This window comes from Kogia breviceps, chromosome 18 (genome assembly GCF_026419965.1).
Source record: "Kogia breviceps isolate mKogBre1 chromosome 18, mKogBre1 haplotype 1, whole genome shotgun sequence".
Classification (NCBI taxonomy): domain Eukaryota; kingdom Metazoa; phylum Chordata; class Mammalia; order Artiodactyla; family Physeteridae; genus Kogia; species Kogia breviceps.
In genome coordinates this window covers 57,331,040-57,350,000 of record NC_081327.1, presented here as the reverse complement: position 1 = coordinate 57,350,000, position 18,961 = coordinate 57,331,040, and the positions used below count along the sequence as shown (strand labels likewise).

General features: G+C 68.7%; 1 protein-coding gene across 3 annotated transcripts in view; it reads right to left on the bottom strand.

The window, feature by feature from the left end:
• Positions 1-311: 311 nt before the first annotated feature.
• ZNF469 (zinc finger protein 469) overlaps positions 312-18,961 on the bottom strand; it is a 224,703-nt gene continuing 206,053 nt past the window's right edge. For 2 of the 3 annotated variants that reach the window (XM_067019721.1, XM_059045853.2), the window contains 2 exons: positions 16,895-16,954; positions 312-12,902 (listed from right to left, as the gene is read on the bottom strand). In XM_067019721.1, coding sequence (XP_066875822.1) covers positions 1,586-12,775 — 11,190 coding nt within the window. In that variant the 5' untranslated portion in view covers positions 12,776-12,902; positions 16,895-16,954 and the 3' untranslated portion in view covers positions 312-1,585. The remainder of the gene's footprint in view (positions 12,903-16,894; positions 16,955-18,961) is intronic. The other variant, XM_067019722.1, reaches the window with a different exon arrangement.

Genomic DNA, 18,961 nt, shown 5'->3' with positions numbered 1-18,961 from the left:
GGGTGGGCGTGGGATGGCCTCCTGCTGCCTTTGCTGCCCGCTGGGTCCCCTAACCCAGCTGTGCTAGTTCCTTCCTGAGAGGGTCCCGCCCAGCGCTGAGGCACTGTCTGCACCGCGTTAACGAGTCCGGGGGGCTGGTGGGGCCACTCTGTGGCTGCGGCAGCTCTGCAGGGCCGGGTGGCCCTGGGACAGGATGGACAAAGCGGCGGCTCCGTGGGGGCAGGCGGGTGGGGCTGGCGGGAGGACAGAGGCCACAGAGGAGGAGCCCTGTGGAAACAGTGGACATATATTTGACAGCATGGATGCGCTAAGATGTTACAACCTCAGAGCGCCCGCGTTTATTCATCAGCACTACAGAGGCACTCTCAGTGGCACACGTACCTTCTACAAAGGCAGCATCGGCCTGATTTGGTTTCTTTCGAAATATCAAAATTAAAACTTTTGACATACACATTGCACCCGAGGCTAAAATGAAGAAATAGAACGAAACAAACCACAAACCTCAGAGACACCTAAGAACAGAAGGAAGCCTCTCCCTGCCTCCTGCCCCCGTGAAGACATGATTCTGTAGAAAGGACATGCGAGCCAGCCCCCGGGTCGTGTCAGTGCATGAGCTGCCCGACTGGCTGCTCTGACCTGCCCGTGGGGCTGCAGCCTCCCACCGACGGCTGGGAGCCAGCGAAGGGCTTCTCGGGCCACCGGTGCCTTGGGCCGCCCGTGTGGCACACTGCACCTCCTGGCCTGACCCCACGCCCCCCCAGGGAAAACCAATCAAGGAAGCCTGTGTTCACATTACAACATGAAAATAGCACCAGGATCTTCAGAGTAAAATTGCTGATACTTGGCAGCAGAGAGCTCCGTGTAGAAGGAAGGCTCTAGAGGGGGCAACTGCGGAGGCTGGGCTGGGGGTAGTGCGGGTGGGGTCAAGGTGCACCGGAGACTGGCTCCTCCGTCAGTGGCACGGACAGTGGCCCGCATGACCCTGTGGTCAGAGAAGGCCTGTTGTGCTCGGGGTGGGGGGGTTGGTGGTGCGGGGGGCGCCGGGCAGCTCACAGATGGCTCTTCCGCCCCCATGTGATTTCTAGGGTCGCTTTGGAATTCCAGCAACAGCAGCAACGACACTAAGACGGAGGCTGCCACCATACGACGGGTGGCTGCCTCAGCTTACTTCCCGCTAGATGACACAGGTGGGGCGCCTGTGCAAACCTTTAAAGCGAGGGGTTCTCTGGCGTACCGGGCCTTGGCTGTGCGGCACACGGGGCTGGGGTGGGGGTGAGCGGCTCTCTCTTTAATGTCTTGGTACTGAGAAAACAGCTGCGTGGTCTCAAAGAGGCTGCAGCTGGCCCGCCCCTCACCCTCACCTTCCAGCTAGAGAGGGATTGCTGCTCACCCCAGGCCCTGTTCAAGGCATCAGAGTCGCAGGTCTAACACTAAAGTCTGAGTATCTGCACGCTATGGCAGGTGGATTAAGTTGTGGCCACCAGGCCAACTCTCGGAGGACTGGAGCTCCTCAGCATAGATCAGGGTCCCCCATTTGCCGGTTCGTCCCCAGACCCACTCCCAGGCACGCGCCGGCTCCTATAAATTACTCGGAAGCATCCTTTTTTAAAGGGATCTTGAAGCTGGTTAGTCTCTGCCCAAAAAGCTGGCTGAGGAGGTGGCTCTGGGACTCGGCTGTCCGGCAGGCCCGGGAGGTGGGGGGTCCAGCACCGAGGACAGCCCCGCCCCTCCTGGAGGGCCTATGCAGGGGTCTGGCTTGGGGGAGGGCCTTGCCCAGCCCCTCCTTGCCGCGCCTGCTGTTCCCTTGGGTGTGGCCGGGCTCCCCCTTCCGCGGCTCCGAGGGCTGGGGCGGTGCTGTGCCGTTCTGGCTACTGGGCTTGGGCTTGGCAGGGAGCACGCGGCTGGGAGTCGCCTGCTTTCGCGGGGCCCGGGTGGGTTTGTCGGGGACCGCGGGGCCCCTCCCTAGGCTCCCCACAGCTTCACTCCTGGTTGGCCCCGGCGCCCGGCCCTTTCTCTTCTTCTCACTGCTGTCCCCGTCCTCCCTGGGGCCCAGAGCCCCTCGCGGCCCCAGGTCACCGGCTTCCCTTGGTCCCTTGGGGTAGCCCTTGGCTGGGGCTCGAGGGGGGGCCTTGTCTGGGGCGGGGCCCTGGCCTGGGCCGTTGGGCTTGGCTGGGGTGGTGGCTGTCTCACTTTGGAGCTGCCCGCTGGCCGGCTGGGGCTGGCTGCCGCCCGCTGCCTTGGTGCCCTGCCGGGGGCCTCCAGCACCCTGGGAGCCGGGGCCCGGCTTGACTTTGAGGGTGGTGGGCTTTGGCCTGTCCTCAGTGCCTTGGGGGAGCTCTCTGGGCATTGGGCCGGGCACCGCCTTCTTCAGCTGTACTGGGAACTTGGGTGCTTTGCTGGAGGTGGACGAGGCTGACCTGTCCTTGGACGAGCTCTGGCAGCCCGCGGGCTTGTTGGCACTGCCTCTGTGGGAGGGGCCTCCTGCGCCCCCGGCAGGTGCCACCTGACACGTGGACACCGGCTTCTCCTTCCAGAGCAGAGAGGGGGCTTCTGGGTGATGGTCAGGGTCACATTTGCCAGGGGCAGTTGGGGTCCTGTGTTTCCCTGAGAGCGGGCCAGCTGCCCTCTTTTCCTCTGCGTCTTGGCCTCCGGCCCCCGGCTGGGGCAGAGAGCCCTCCAAGGGGAGAGCCTGCTGGAGGCAGCGCCCAGGGCTGCCTGGGGAAGCCTCGTCCTCGGAGCTCTCCAGGGCCTGGTCCGGCTCGTGGCCATCTTTGCCATCGGCCGAGGCCGCCAGGAAAGGAGACAGAGACGGGGGCAGGAGCTCCTGGAGGGCCGAGGGCAGGTGGCCGCCGCCGACCGGGTGGCCCACGGGGTCTGTGGGCCTCTCTGGGCTCCCGGGCTGCCCTGCTGTGGTGCTGGGAGCTGCCTCCGGGCAGGGCTGGGGCAGGGCTGGGAGGGACCGCTCGCTCAGGGTGGGGCCGCCGTCCCGGGACAGAGGCCCGTCCACGCCGGACCCGGGGGCGCTGCTGGACGCCGCCACCCTGCGCCGTTTGCTGGGGAGCGAGCCCTCTCGGGCCGAGGCCTTGTGCCCGGGGGCGCCGGGCCTCCGCACGCCGCGGAAGGTGAAGGGCTGCTGCGCCCTCCTCCGGTGTTTGTCCATGTGCCGGTCGAACTGCTCCTTCTTGGCGAAGGTGTAGTTGCAGGAGCTGCAGACGAAGGACCTCTTGCTGATGTGCGTGACGTTGGCGCAAAGCTCGCAGGCGTACAGCGGGGTGTGCTGCAGCTCCAGCTCCCCGCTCAGCCCGTGCTCTCCGCCCAGGTGCGCGCGCAGCTCCTGGTGCTCGGCGTACACCCGGGGGCACTGGGGGCACAGGTAGACGCGCTGCGGGCTGTGCACCGCCAGGTGGCGCTGCAGCTTGAACGGCTTGGGGAACCGCTTCCCGCAGTGGTGGCAGTCGCGGGCGGGGTCCTTGCAGTCCTGGTGCACCGGCACGGCTGGGGGCGGGGACTCGCCGCCGGGCGGGGCGGGGTTCACGCAGGCGGACGGGCTGCCCTGAGCCGGGGCGCTGTCCGGCTCTGAGCCGTTGGCGCGGGCCTTGGGTCTTGGCCTCTCCCTCGGGAACTGCTTCCCAGCTCCCACATCCGCCCCTGACGCCTCCGCGGGGGCCCCGCCTGCCTTGCCGATGGAGCGCCGGCCCCGGTGGGCTTTGGAGACCTGTCCCACGATGCCGCTCAGGAAGTGCGCGACCACGCCGTCCCCCTCCCAACACCCGGGCAGGTTCCCCGGGGACCTCCGCGCCTGCCCCTTGCGGGCGAAGCGCACGGCGTGCTCCCGCAGGTGCTCGTTGTACATCCAGACGCCGGCGACCTCCCGCCGGCACATGCCGCAGGCCCACAGCCCTGCCCTGCTCTGCACGTGCTTCTCCCGGAGGTGCTCCCTAAGCAGCTCGCGGGAGCCGAACCTGCGCTCCACGCACATGTAGCAGGTGGGGGGCGGCGAGGGGCTGTGGGCCAGCTTGTGGAGGTCCAGCTCTCCCAGGCCGTGGAAGCGCTGAAAGCACACCCTGCACTTGTAGGACGCCCTCCTGGCCTTGGTGGGCCGGCCTCCGCCCGGGGCCCTTCTTGCCCCGGCCGCCTCCTCTGTCCTGCTTTGTGGGCCCTGGGAACTGGCCGTGGCCTTGAAGTCCAGGAAGCTGGCGCCGGGGAGACCTGCGGCGTCCTCGCAGGGTCCTAGAAAGCACAGCTCCTGCATCTGCAGATCCACGGCGCTCCCGGGGACGCCACACTCGAAGGGCTCTCGCTCCAGGTTGGGGGGCTCGGGGCTCGCGTCTCCCGGAGAAGAGGTGGCCTCGTCGGCGGGGGCCTGCAGCTCCAGGCCTCGCCAAGCTGCCGGGACCATGTGCAGCTCAGGGATGTTTTCTGACGGGTGGTCCTCGGCGCAGCAGGAGTCCGCCTCCGCGTGGGGCTCCAGGGCCCACAGGCTGGGGCCCATGGCCCAGGGGTCAATGCCGGGCACCTTGCTGCTGAGGAAGCCCTCCAGGAGGAAGGACTCCGGCAGACCCGCAGCCTCGTCACCCCACGGGTCCTCGTGGGACAGGCAGAGTGAGCCAGAGTCACTGAGGTCTGTGGGCAGGCTGGGGGGGGAGGACAGCGTGACACCGCCCCCCGCCTGGCTGCTGGGCTCGGGCTGGGGAGGTGGCTTCGACTTTCTGCAGCGCTTCCCATAGACACGGGGGTTCTTCTTCCGAGCCAAGCGGTCTCCCAGGGGGAAGAGCTGGGAAAAGGAGGCCTCATCATCAAACAAGCTCAGAGGGTCTCCGAGATCCTGGCTGGGGGCTTCAGGAGCAGGGCCCTCCTGCTCCCGGACTCCCGCTCCTGGACTGTGCAGGGGGTCCTGGAGGCCACTGCTGACGGTGCCGCCTGCTCCAGAACCACGAGTCTCGGGAGGGCCCTGGGGGTCCCGGGGGGGCTTGTGCCCCTCCCAGACACCTTGCCCTGATCTGCTCTCGGCCACTCTGCTGTCCCCTGCAGGTTTACCCCCGGCTGCCCTCGGCGGCTCTTTGCAGATGCCCGACATCCTGGTCTCTCGGGGTCCCCCGCACCCTCTTGCCGAGGCTGCTTTCCGCCCCGCTGGCCCTTCTGGCCCGGGAGGTGCCCCCTCCACCATCCCTGGACAGGCCACCCGATCCCCAGGAGACCTCCGTGCAGGCCTCTCCTCCAGGTCCGCGGCGACGAGAGGCGGCTGCGTGGACTCGGTCTCCCGCTCTGCCTCTGGGGAGAGGTGGCGGCTGGGGAGAGCCGGGCAGCTGGCCACGGCAGTTGACGGACTCCAGCCTCTTTTCCCTGAAATCACACCTGCGGGGCCCTGGAGACCACTCTCCTCCCGGAACCTTCTCGCTCGTGGCTTTCTCGCCCTCTTGCTGGCTTTCCCCTCTGACTCGCTGGGGAGGTCTGCGGGCGGCCTGCCCCGCCTCTGGCCCCCGCCTTTCTTTGTCTGTTTGGAGAGGGGCTCATCCCTCTCCAGCTGGTCCTGTTTCCTGGGCTCTGCACGCCTCATGTCCACCCCTTGCTTGACCATGTCTGGGGGATGTGGTTCCCAGCGAGGGGGACAGCCTGGTGGTGCTCCCAGGAGGCTGGGCCCCCGCCTAAGCCCCTTGGCCGTCTCGGGACCCAGGTCACCCTCGGGAGCCACAGAGCCGCAAACAGGGGTCGGCTCACCGGCCTGGCCGGGGTCTCCCACCAGGCGCCTCGGTTTCTCCTTCCCCGGTGCCCTGCGGCTCTTCTTCCCGGCCGGGTGGCACGTCTGGGGAGCAGGTGGGGCCGCTGGGCTTCTCTGGGAGGCAGCACCCCTGTGCAGCCCATGTTTCCTGGCTCTGTGGCGGCTCAGACCCGGCCCGGAGCGGAAGGAGGCCGAGCAGACCTCACAGGTCACGGGCTGCCCGCTGCTGGGGGCTCCGCCCTTCCAGTGGCCGTTCTCAGTGAACGCGGGCTTCTTTTTAAAGCCACGAGGCTTCTGTTTGGGGTCCTGGGGACTGAGGGGACCACCCTGGGGTCCCTGGTGGAGGATGTTTCCGAGGCCCTGGGGGGAGTGGGCTCTGGCGTCGCTGGCTGTGCTGCTCGGAGCCGTGGTTCTGCCTGGGTGGAGCTCTGTGGCAGGGCAGGTGGCCCTCAGACCCCTGGTGCCAGCTTCGGATGCCTCTGTAGTGGCAGGGCGCCCAGCCCCGGGCATCTCTAGGCCCTCCTGTTCCTGGGGGCTGGCCTCTGCCTCGTCTTCCTGGCAGGTGTGGGCATCTGGCCCCACGGCCCCCCGTGTGGAAGGGTCCGTGGGCACAGCGGTGACACCGTGGCTCTCCCTGTTGCCTGGGGGTTCTGAGGAGGGGCCCTTGGGCACCCCATCGGGGTGGGTGCTGGACAGGGCTCCCCTGGGGTCTGGCCACTCGGCCCTGGGGCCTCTGACTGCCCCCAGGCCACCGGTGGTAGGGACGCCGGACAGGGCAGCGGCCTTGACGGTCACTCTCGGGGAGGTGGCCCTCGCTGGGTGGGGAGGGGTGACGCAGGCAGGAGCTTCCCTTGGCCTCTCTTTTCTGGAACCCTCTAGGGTTCTTGCCATGCGACCTCCAGGGCAGTCCCCTCCATGGGCGGGGGTGGAGACACCGACGCAGCTGGGCTCCTCGGGAGGCCCTTGCAGGGGGCCACAGTCCCCCCGGAGAGGGCGGCGAGCTGGGCCTTCCTTGGGGCCGCAGGGATCGGGGGTGGCTGCAGAAGTTGGCGAGGGCGCGTGGCTGGCCGGGTCGCTGGTGGGGGGCGCTCGGCTCCCGCCAGCGAACAGCAGATGCTTCTGAAGGCCTGGGCCAGCTGCTGCCTCTGGAGGCCGGTCCTCAGGCCCATCTTCCGTGTCGGCTGCTGCCAAGGCTGGGACCGAAGATTCTGCCCCACAGTAGGTGGGGCCTGGGGTGGCCCGTGCCCCGTCCCAAAGGCCCACGGCCGCCCTGCTTCTCTGGAGCTGCCCGGCTAGCTGGTCCGGCCGCCCCGGCCTCCCCCGGTCATCTGGCTGCAGTTGGCTGGCTCCGACTTGGCCCTTGGGCTTCTCGGCCTGGCCGTGTGAGCCCGGATGTCCATCTCCCTCTGGCCCCGGCTGGCGTCCGGCCACAGCAGGGACGGCCGTCACCCGCACACCCCCCGGGAAGCCCCGGGCAGGGCTGCGGGCCATTTTCCCACCTTCCACGCTCTGCTCTCCCGGATCTGAGGGGTCGCTGTGCTGAGGACTCTGGGTGTCATCAGGCGGGGGCCCCTGTGAGCCCCGGGTGTCATCCTCTCTCTCAGCCGCTCTGGCCACCAGGAGCTGGAGCTGATGGAGGGGGCTCGAGGCTGGGTCCTGGGGCCTCCTGCCAGGGCTGGGGTCGGGCACGGAGGCACGACTTGGGGAGGCCCCCGCTGGGACGAACTCCTCACTACCCTCAGGGCTAGGGCCCCCTGCTGCAGGGGGCAGGAGCCCTGCTCCTCCTGGCCCACCTGTGCTGCTCACGGAGTGTCCCTTGGGGGCGCTGTTGGGACCGGCACCAGAATGTGGGGTGGCGCCCAGGGGCAGAAGCTCCGTCCCCCGAAATGCCAAGCCAGGTGCCAGAGGGGCAACAGGGCTGCCCAACGCTTCCAGCTCTGAGGGGTCTCGGCAGGGCCCAGGTGCCTTGTGGGACCCCGGGGAAAGCCCCCCTCTCCGTGGGCACGGAAAAAGCAGTGGGAGGTCTTGGCCATGTTGTACTCTGGTGGCCCTGTCACCCTTAGGAAGCGCAGGCTCAGGGTTGGGGCTGCACTTCGCTAAACTCGTGTCCCACGGGGGGTCCGGTAAGCAGACTTCCAGGTGGGCCCCGAGGCCCCCTTCGGCCCTGGGGAGCCCCGTCTTGGAGACCCCGGCTTTCTGCGTTGGCCGGAAACTGAGGCTGGCCCCAGCGGGCCTGAAAGGACACCCAGGAGCCACGTCCTTGTGGGTGCCGGGGGCCAGGGACGCTTCTCCAGGGTGGAACGAGGGCCACTCCTCCTGGGGACCCCCTGGAGCGCCCCCCATGGTGGCCACGGTTGCTTCTGCCCCCTCCGGGTGTGCACTCAGTTCCCCAGGGACGGTGACGCTGGCTCCGCACGGCTCTCCCGGGGCCTCCCGCGCGCCCTTGCTTTGCAGCTGACTCTCCAGTTCCGTGACCAGCCTTTTGATCTCGAGCTCCTCCTCTGACAGGTCACCGCTACAAGCGGTGCTACGCTCAGTAACCTTGCCGGGCAAAGCGGGGAGGCTGGCGGCCACACTCCCGTCCCCGGGGCACCTCTGACTGAATGCCTTTTCCCCTGAGAGGCCGGGAAAAGGGCCCAGATGGCCAGGCAGCACGGGGGACACTTCCTGCAGCAGGGGCCAGCCCTTCTTGGGCAGAAACGAGGGGTACGGCGGGTCCAGCTGAGGCTTCCTCGGGGCAGGGGCGGCACACGCACGCGGCAGCCGGGTGTCCCCGTTCCCAGAGAGGCTGCCGTAGACTGGCGGCTCGAAGCCGTCCCCGGGCAGCCCCGAGAAGAGGGCCGTGCGCTCCGAGGCCGGCGGCGATTCAGCCTTGCCTGGGCCCGTGACCACGGTGTGGGGTGGGTTCCCGGGTGGCCTGGGCTCTTGGGAACTGGCATCCTCGCCATCCTGCCGGAGGCCTGCCCTGACGGCCGGCGGGCGGTCCGCGGCTGAGGACTGGGAGCCCAGGTCTTCGTGGAAACAGCCAGCCAGGTCTTTGGGTCCGAGGAACAATCCGCTGGGAGGGCTGCTGTAGGGCTGAGGCCCCCTTGTGGCTCCTGGAAGCCGCACGGAGTCTCCGAGACCAGGGCTCTTCAAAAAGAGCGTCCCGGGTTCGGGGCGGGCCGTGCCGGCTGCGTTAGCGACGGGCGCCAGCGATGCTGCCGGCGGGGAGGCAGGGGGCTCCTCTCCGTCCTCGGAGACGGCGGGCTCCGCGCCGCGGGGGGCACCCGGCGTGGGCGAGCTCACGCGCGGCGACGCCGCGTCCTCTTTGCGGGGCCGTGGTCGCTGTGGGCTTGGGGGGCAGGGGCCTCCTCCCCCACAGGTGGCTGGAGAGGAGCTCAGAGCCTCTCTGTGAAGTTCTGTGGCCTCAGGGGGAAGGTCTTCAGCAGCTTCAGGGCTCTCGGTGTCTTGGGGGAAGTCCAGAGGGGGACGGCTTTCCTCTGGGGTCTCGGCGCCCCCGAGACTCTGCGGGAGGCGCTGGGGGCCTCTCTCCTCAGGGCGCACCCCAGCCTCTGGGCCGGGCGACGGGCCCTGGGCCTCGGGACTCTTGATGGGACCTGGCCACGGCCTGCCCGGCTCCTCTGGGCGCGGGGAGGCCCCGGGCCTCGCGGCCTCCCGCCCCGCGGCCTCCCTGGGCTTCTGCCGCCCGCCCTCTCTGGGACCCGGGGCCACGTCCACTTCCTTCCTCTTCTCGCCCCGGCGCCATCGCTGGCCGCTGGGGCGGGGCCGGCCTCTGAGGCGTGAGCCTCGCAGCCGCGGGCCATCCTCCTCCTCAGACTCGGAGGCGCCACCGCAGCCCTGGGGGCCGCCACCCACGGCTCCCGGCGCTGGGCCGCGCCTGCCCGCCCGGTTCTTCTGCTGCACGATCTTGTGGATGAGCTCCTTGCTCCAGGTGCCGCCCCGCGGCCGCCTCCGCCTGCAGTCCTGGCCGGGGGTCAGTCGGAGGCGCCTGGAGCTCCGGGTCTCCACCAGGAGGGCCCGTGCCCCGGGGTCTGCGTGGCTCCTGGGGGCCTGGGCTCTGAGGTCCCGCGGGCGGGACAGGGCCGGCTCAGCCCGGCCTTTCCTCCTCGGCCTCAGGCGGCTGGCCCTGGAGCCCCTGCCCGGCCTCTTGGCGGTGCTGACCGTGTCCAGCTCTTTCCGGAACAACTTAAACCGCTTTCCTCTTCTCTGCTGGCCGGCCAGGCCGGCCCCCTCTGCCCCTGAGGGCGCTGGGCCCAGGGAGCGGGTTTTGGGCCTGGGGCCGGCCGGGTGGCCCCTGTCGCCGGGCCGGGGCGGCTCGGGCTCCAGTGGGGCTGCCACCGCCGGGAGCGGGAGCTGGGCTTTGTTCTCTGGCGTTGCCCCCAGCCTGGTCTTGGGGGGCTGTCCGGTGGCGGGGCCCCTGGGGCCGGAAGGTTCCTCATCGGTGAAGACGTCGATGAAGCTGCTGTCGATCTCGGGGTTGTCTGACTGGTACTCCAGGCCGTTGAGTGCCTCCGTGATGAGGCTGTCCAGCTTGGCGGCGTCCTCCAGGTCCAGGTCCCCTGCCGGCAGCGGGAAGGGGGCGGCGGCCGGGCTGGGCAGGAAGCTCATCCTCAGGGGGTCATCTCTGCCGTCGGGCCGGACGTCCCCACCCAGCAGGAAGGGCGCGGTCCTGGCGTGGCCGAGTGGGCTCGGGGTCCCGCCGGCCGGTGCTTTGGGGGCAGCCAGCGCGGAGGGGGTGGCGGGGGGCGCGGGGAACCCGGGGGGCTGCCGGTGGCCGTCCGTGGCCCTGGCCGGCAGCAGGCTGCAGAACTGCCGGTGCCCCAGGAAGGCGGCTAGGCTGCTGTAGTTCCGGTCACACTGTCTACAGGTGAGCAGCACATCCAGCTGGTCCAGGCTGGCGCTGCTGAGGGGGAAGTGGTGGGCGGGGTAGGGGGGCGGCTCCTGGGGGAAGCCCTCCAGGCCCACGCCGCCCACCTGGAGCCCCGAGCTGGGGAAGGGGCTCTCCTCCAGCCCCTCCGTGGGGAAAGGGAAGGCCTTGACCGGCTCCGGCTGGTAGTGGATGGGGAGGGCGCGCGAGGGCTCGGGGGACGGGAAGGGGCTGCCGGTCTCCTGGGGGTGCGTGGGCGGCGGGTGGAAGAAGGCGGAGGGCCCGAGCAGCGGGGGGAGCTGGCCCTCATCCGAGCTGGGGTTGGCTGGGCTGCTGGACAGAGGGGACAGCGACGAACAGCTGCTGCTGGCCGTGTGGGTGGCCGGCGAGGGCAGCGGGGACTCGCTGGGGGAGGCGCCCAGCACCCTGGGCGGGGGCGGGCCGGGGGGGCCCCTGGGGGAGGCCTGGGGCTGGGCCGCCCCGAAGAACGGGGGCTGGGCTCCAGGGTCCTTCAGCCCGTTGTAGGCGAACAGCCCGGGCGAGCCACCGCTGCGCTGGCCCGGGCTGCTTCTCAGAACCGCTAGCTTCTCGCCCGGCCCGGGCGTCTTGCCCGCGGCGGCAGCCAGAGCACCCTGGCTGCCCCCCTGCCACTCTGTGACGTCCGGGGGGAAAGGCAGCTGGTTCAACATCTCCATCTGGTGGGGGCCGGGGCCGCTGGCCGGGAGCACCTGCGGCCAGGGCAGCGGGGGGCTCTGGGGGAGGCTGAGCTGCTGGCCCGGGACGGGCTGGGCTTCGAAGAATGCGCTCCTGGTGGTGGCGGCCAGGGGGCCCAGGGGAGGTGTGGGGTAAGGGGCGGGGGCGGGGTCCCAGAGCGGGGGCAGTCTGGCGGCGGGGGGCCCGGAGGCAGTCAGCTCCGTGTCCCGAGGCGCTGGGCTGGCGCCCACCCCGCCGGCTCCGGGGCTTCCGTACGCCTGCCCGGGAAACTGCCTCTGGGCCAGCGGGTTTGGGGGCCCCCTGGGGCTCCCCAGCCCATCGTGGGCCGAAGGCGGCCTCTCGGGGAGCACTTTGGTCACGCTCTCGTGCAAACTGTCCCGGAAGGTGGCCGTGCTCTCCGAGAAGGGGCCGGGGGCCGGGCCAGCAGCACCAGGGGGAGGGAGCGCACCGCCAAGGTCGCTGGGGGCGCTGAGGCCGCCCGGCCGGCTGGGGTAGCAGGGCGGGGCTGGGGGGCCCGAGCGGGCGGGCAGGGGGTAGGCTGGGCCCGTGCCCACCGGCTCCTCGGGCCACACTCCCCGCGGCTGGCGGAAGGCGAACGCCAGCGCCCCCTCGGCGTACGCGGGCCCGGCGGCGTCCTCGGGGAAGGCTTTCGGGCCGGCTCCGCGCAGCTCTGGGAAGGGGTACCGGAAGGCAGCCACCCCGGCGCTGCCGCCTTCGGGAAAGGGCTCCGGCTCAGCGGGCGGCACCCCGAAACTAGCACCTGGGAAGCTGTTCTCAGCCGCGGGAGGCCAGGTGTCCGCCCTGCTGGCCTGGAATTCCACGTAGGAGGCCGGCCGGCAGGGGCTGGCGCCGCTGCTCTGGGGGGCCCTGAGGGGCGGGGGCCCAGGGGTGGCGCTCGGTGAGGTATAGTTGGTGGAGGTAAAGCTGGAGGGGGTCTCCTGGAAGCACTTTTGGAAGCTGAGCTCTTCCGGGCCAGGCGAGGCCTCAGCCCTGGGGGGGCCGGGCCCGAGCCGGGCTCTGGTTCCTTGGCCCCGGGGGACCTCGGCCTCTGGGGGCCGGGGGGCCTCTTGCTGCGGGCCCTCCGGGGTCTTCTCATCCAGGGCGGGTTTGGGCCTTGAGCTGGCGACGCTCAGACCGTAGAGCTGCTGCGGGCTGCCTTCCAGCCTGCTTGCCCGCCGAGCGCGGGCCTGCACCAGGCTCCTCCCTGCCGGGGCCTGGGGGCTGCTTCCCTTCCCAGGGGAGCTGCTCAGGGACTGGGCTCTGGGCCCCACCTTCCCAGCCTGCCGCACCTGGGTCTCAGGGCTGCCCACGGCTTGGGCCCCGCCGCCCGTGGCCTTGCTGGTCCCGTTGGCTGGGGCACTGACCTCACTGGGAGGTTGCAGGGGGCCCCCCGTGCCACTGGCCGCTGGGCAGGGCTGCAGGTCTCCGGTCATGGTTGGGGGTGGCGCTCCGAGGGGCTGCTCCCCAGGCATGGCCCCTCCGTCTTGGGTGCTAGGAGGACGCTGTGGTCTGAGGCGGGCCGCGGACAGCGGGCTGGGCGGACATCCTCGCCCCTCGAGGGGCCCTGGAGGGGCCTGCTCTCATGGTCCCGAGTGGAGCCTGCAAGGAAAGGACAGAGTGGGTCGGGGACCGTGGGGCTTCGTGGCTCCCACGGCGGCGTGGCAGGCCGGGAGTGGAAGCCGCGGGCATGTCACCTGTCCTTTTAGGGGAGGGGGCTCGGCTCCGTCAGCACCTCGAGAGAGGAGAGGGGAAAAGAGTTGCTGCCAGATCGAGACAGGGCTTAGCGGGGGGTCGGATTGGGGTTGGGGAGGAAAAGGAAGGAAAAAGAGAGAAAATACTGTTGGGGCCTGAGATCTGAGAAGACCCCTAGCCACCCCCAAGCAAGCCCTGCTGGGCACCAGCCAGGCCCTGAGCAGGAAAGCCCTGTGTGGCATGTGGCTCCCAGGGCTGCAGTGGCCCCGTGCGGTGGGGTGACGGGCACCTGATGGCCAGGACAGAGAGCCCAGGAAGGACGGAGGGGGCGTCTGGCCGAGGCTCCCACCTGGTCCTTCACCTGCCCCATCCCCTGCCCCTGGGATCACACAGGACAGCCCCAAGGCCCTCGCCCTGCGGACCCCCGGTCTCCGGAAGGTGCCGGCTCCTTTCCTGGGCCCCTGAGCTGAGCTCCCGTTTTGGGGCACACGTATCTGGCCTGTGCCTGTGACCCTAGCCCAGAGCACAGCCCCATGGGCCTCTGGAGAAAAGCCCCACCCAGAACACTGAGCTTCTGGGGCATTGGGTGAGGGGAGCCCCCGGGGGCACGGCCCTCACCCCTCCCATCTGTCTCCATGACCCCACTCCCATCCCCGTAGCGGCTCTGGGGGTCTCGTCCACAGGGCAATCCCGGGGCTGGCTCTCAGCATCACTGATTTTCTTGGCTCTCCCCAGACTGTCCCGGGAGCTCAGAGCTGCACGAAGGCCACCAGCTCTGAGGTCGTGGCAGAGGCTTCCTGACCCAGGTTGGGCGTGGTTCCGGTGCCGGCCGGCAGTGGGTGCCACGTCGCCCCACGGCCGCCCCCTCCTCTTCCAGGCCAGCTCCACCATTGGATCCTCCCCATTCCATCAACCTGGGGGCGCCCCTTCTCCTAGACAGACACCCCCCACCCCCCACCCCCGCCTCCTCTGGGCTCCATTGCCTGGGGCAAGTCCTCAGCTCCCCTTTCCGTATGCGGACTGAGAGCCCTTGGGGCGGGACTTGCGGGTGAAGTCTGCTGAAGGAATAAATGACGGCAGGAGCAGGAGCTCCTTCTGGGCCCTCGCTGGGGGCCGGGACACTGAGTGCTTCTCAGCTTCTCCTCTGGGGGCCCTCACAGTGGCTCCAGAGTTCAGAAGCGCTATTGTCATCGCTGATTGACGGTGAGATCACGGAGCGCAGGGGATGTGGGTAACTCGCCCGAGACCTCACGGCTGGGGAAGGACACCGGGGGTTCCTGCGGGGCCTCCTCCCAGCCCCACACGGCCCTGTCTCCGGGCTAGGCCGGGCCACACGTGGTCCAGACACCTGCTCAGAGCCGGGCTGTGCCTGGTGTAGGGGCAGCAGCAGCCAGGGCCCCCGGGACGGCCCCCACACGACAGAGCTGTGGGGGCCAAGGGGACGGCGGGCCCCCTGTGACGCCGCTGGGGCGAGTCCCTTAGGCGCTGTGTGCCTGGAAAATGGGTATCCCGGTGGAGACCCCGGATGGGGCTGTGGCACAGATGACCCTCTGCCAACTCTGGGTCAGCCCCTCGTGGCACGTGTGCTGTCTGGGGGGCGTTGCCGACTCGCCCTGTTGCCGCCCAAGCCTGGGCCCTGAGGGCAGCGAGTCTGCATCTGCTTCTCTGCCTGCACCCGCGGCCTGGAGTCTGGCACACGGTAGGTGCCCAGGGCTGGGGAAAGTGGGCTTGGACGCCCTCGGGGTAGTGAAGGGAACAGCCTCCCTGCAGGGCTGTCCTGAGGTTCAACAATGGACAGAGCCTGGCCGGCCGCTGGCACGCAGGGGCTCCCCCGGATGCCAGCGCCTCGCGGGCCTCCGTGCCCCGTCTGCGCACGGGCTGCCGAGCTGCTTCTCCCCCGCACTGCTTGAAGTCACACGAGGGTTGGGGTCCGTCGGGGTCACCTTGGTCGTCCTGCGTGAGTTTGTTTGTTTGTTTGTTTTTTGCGGTACGCGGGCCTCTCACCGTCGCGGCCTCTCCCGTCGCGGAGCGCAGGCTCCGGACGCGCAGGCTCAGCGGCCACGGCTCACGGGCCCAGCCGCTCCGCGGCACGTGGGATCTTCCCGGACCGGGGCACGAACCCGCGTCCCCTGCATCGGCAGGCGGACTCTCAACCGCTGCGCCGCCAGGGAAGCCCCCCGCATGAGTTTTTAAGGAGGAGCGGAAGCCCTGGGCCCAGGCGCCCCTCCCCTGCTCTCGGGCACCTGCGGCCTCGGGCCCGCACGCCCGTCACTCTGAAGGCCAGAAGCCCGGGCTCTGCCCAGAGGGCTCCCCATTGGGCTCAAGGTGGGGAGACTGCATCATGACCCAAGAGTCCGCTGTGCCCCGTGGAAGGGTTGTCTGTGTGTCCTGCTGCAAGCCGGACAGGCCACATGGCTCCTTCTGGCCGCCAAGCTGCGAGCAGCAGTGCCTCATGCTTCCTTCAGGCAGAGACGTTCAGAGCCCGGACTCGGGAATCGCCTTGCTGACTTTCAAGGGCCGAGGTCACAGGCTGTGGTGGGCTGGCTGCCTGGCTGCCTGGCTGCCAGCAACACGGTCCATCTCCTGGCTCGCCTTCTCCATTGGCGGAGGGGGACGGTCGGACCCGGTTGCCTGAAGGGTCCTTTCAGTCCCAGCAGCTGTGACTTAGCTGCTCCTGGTGGAAAGGCCCCCTGTGGGGGCTGACCCCTTGTTCTCAAGTTCAGGTTCACACGGCGCTTCTGGACATCTGCCCCGTGCCTAGCGTCCAGGGGAGCAGACACAGCACAGCTGTGGAGACCTGACACTGGCTCAGAGCCCCTGGACGACCCAGAGAGGCTGGGCATGGGGGGCAGTGGGCAGGGAGCACCTCCTGCATGCTGGGTGGGACTTGACTCAGGGCCTGGAGGGTCAGAGGAGGGGCTCCCGCGTAGCAGGCATCAGGGGCCCTGCACCCGCTTGGGGCTGGTGTCCGCCCCTCCCTGGGAGCAAGGAAGGAGCAAGGACGGGCTCTGGTCTGTGGGGCCTCTGCTCCTGAATTTGCCAGGCAGTGAGGCCCTGGGTCCAGGTGGGCAGATGTGCGAGGGCCCCCGACCTCGAGGGGCCTCCCTCACCAGCCCTACGCACACTGCCTAGGCGCTGGTGTGAGGAGCGGGGAGGGCCCAGGGCTTGGCCTCCCCACAGCTTCTGGAGCTTTCTGGGGGTGGCCGGTCACGCCCAAGTAGCTGTCGGACACCACGGAGGCCCCGCAGGTCCAGGCTCCGAACCGTGCCCCCTGAGAGGGATGGGTGGGCGGGGCTCGGGGCTGGGGGGCTGACGGCCCCGGTCCCGATCCCCCGGCCCCTCCCCTGCCTCAGCTGGGCTCAGGGTCTCCACCCATATGCCCCGGGACTGGCGCTGGCCCCTAAAGAGCGCAGTGGACAAGCTCCCCACGGGGCGTCCAGCAGACGGTGTGGAGGGAACCGACGTATTTCCCTGTTAATACCGTAACCTCTGCGCCCCGTCAGCCCGAGTCCTGGTCTGCGCACGGGCACAAAGCAGATGTGGGGCGGCTTGAGCGGAAGGCTGGGCAGGGTCTGAAAACAGGAATAAGAGGCTCATGTGCTGGTTTGGATCAGCTGTGCTGCAGGCCCCTCAGGGAAGGAGGGGTCTGGCCCGAGTGGCCTGATGAGCTGGCCAGGGGACGGAGCGTCAGGTGACAAGGCCGGCCCAGGGCCGCGGTTCGGAGCCGAGTGCCGGCCCTGACACCCGGCCCCGGACGTGGCTCCGGGGAGGCAGCTGGCAGCCCCCGTTACTGCCCGAGCGAGCGAGACGGAAGGAGACACGGGTGGCGGGGCGGGGACAGGGCGACTCCGGCCGCGTGCGGCCCGCCAGCCTCCACTCCAGCGGTCCCCTCTACGTACCTGGGAGTCGGCCCTCGGCTGGGTCGCCACGCAGCTTCCACAGGGATGGGGATTTCTTGGCTGCAAAGAAAATGGGAAGCGTGTCAGCATCGATCTGGTGCTTGGCCGCAAGCCCTGGGGGGGCGGGGCCCGGAGAGAACATGGAGCCTGCAGAGCCCCAGGAAGCCGGCGTGGGCCGCGGGGAGCTGGGTGTTCGCAGGAGGCCCGTGGGCAGCTCAGCCCCGCCCGGCGGGTGGGGGAGCCCTGCGGGGGTGGGGTCAGCTGGTCGGCTCCCCGCTGGGTTGATGGTGATTTTACGTTTCTTGTCGTGGTGTTTCGTGTGCGTAGATCACACGTTCCTGTGGTTGAAGTTCTGCAGTGAGAGGTCTCCCCCCACACCGGCTGCCCCGGCCCATGGACCCTCTTTCGCTGCCCTGCTGGGTCAGCTCACGGGGCAGCTTCTTGTGTTTCCCTCCAGAGTTTCTTGATGCAAATACCAGAATATATGAATAAATATTCCGATTCCCCCCTTTCTTCAACAGAAGACGGTCTACTACACGCACTGCACTTTTTGCATTAAACGGTGAACCTTAGCGGTAATCCCACAGAACCTCATAACGCGACGCCTGGCTGACGTCTGCCTGTCCACTGCTCCACCCACACGCAGCTCTGGAACGTTCTGCAGAACAGCTACTCGTATACCCAGATCCCTCCGGACGGGTGGATGCTAGGTGTCCTATTTGGGCCTTTACAAATAGCAGAGCAACGACTACGGGTAAGTGAGACCAGCAGGATAAACCCAAAGAAGAAATGGCACCGTCAAGGGCAAATGCATTTGTGATTTGGAGAGAGATGGTCAAGTTAAGCACTATTGCGGTTTTAACACTTGGCCAGAGATTCTTTCATCCTCCTCCCTCCAAAAGGTGGAGCCCAAATCCCTCCCCTGGAACGGTGGCGACTCGCGGCTAACGCACAGAATACACGCCCAAATTCTGAGCCTGCGGAAACGGTACATAACGGTTCATTGTTTCAAGCTGCTAGGTGTCAACACAGCCTTAGGGAACTATTGGGACAACTCTTGGGGGTTGTAATGACTTGCATCCCTCCTGACAACGTGGAGACTCCGAGGCTTTAAAGTGAGTCCCGGCGTCACAGGGCGGGAAGCGTGCCCTTACCCAGAGGTGGGCAGGCCGAGGCCTGGGGAGGGCTCTGCCTTCCCTGCAGCTTCCCCTTTACTCATTCATTCATTCGCTCACTCGCCCGCTCACTCACTCAGGGATCTCCATGTGTCTGCTGGGTGATGGGCCGGGCGTTGGCCACACAGTGCTGAGCGACTGATTCCGCCTCTGCTGTGAAAAGTCAGCAGGAACTATGGATGAGGAAACGAAGGCTCAGAGAGGTCGTGTGACTGGTCCGAGTCACACAGCATGCAGTGAACACGCAGGGGTGTGAGGCAGCTAGGTCCCCGGGGACCACACTTGCCCCGTGCAGGACAAAGCGGCTCTGCACCTCAGCCCCCGCCTCGGGGTCCCTCTCCTCCCTGGGGTGGCCCTGCCTCCATGTGCTGACCTGTGGGCGGGGCTCAGCCACCCCATCAGCCTCTCTCTTCTGCCCCAGGATGGCGGGCCTGACGTTCTCTGCCTGCAGCACCCCATGCTGGCTGCCCCTCCGGGGGCGCAAGGGCCCATCTTGGGTGCTCAGACCGTGGGGCAGGGTGGGGACAGCGTGTGCCCGGGTCTCGGGTTCCCACCCCTGCCCAGGCTCTTGGCAAAGCCCCTTGGTGCTGGCTGGTGTGGGTTTCAGCAGGCCTGGGGCCCCTTTGAAGTGGGGAGATCCAATCCCCCAGATCCCGGCCTGCCCCCAGGAACCCCACGAGTTCAGGCGTCTCCTTTTCGCTGAGAAACACCACCTGCCCCAGCCTCTGGGTAACTCAAGCCCGCGGTGGTGCCGGCTGGCTCCAGCTGGGGTGTGGGCGGCAGCTCCCGGCGAGGGGGGTCCCGCCACGGGCCTTGGGCCCAGGCCCTCCGGTGTTCCCTCCCCATGGACCCCAGGCCCTGTACGGTGTCCGGCCTCTGCTCCCAAGCCTCT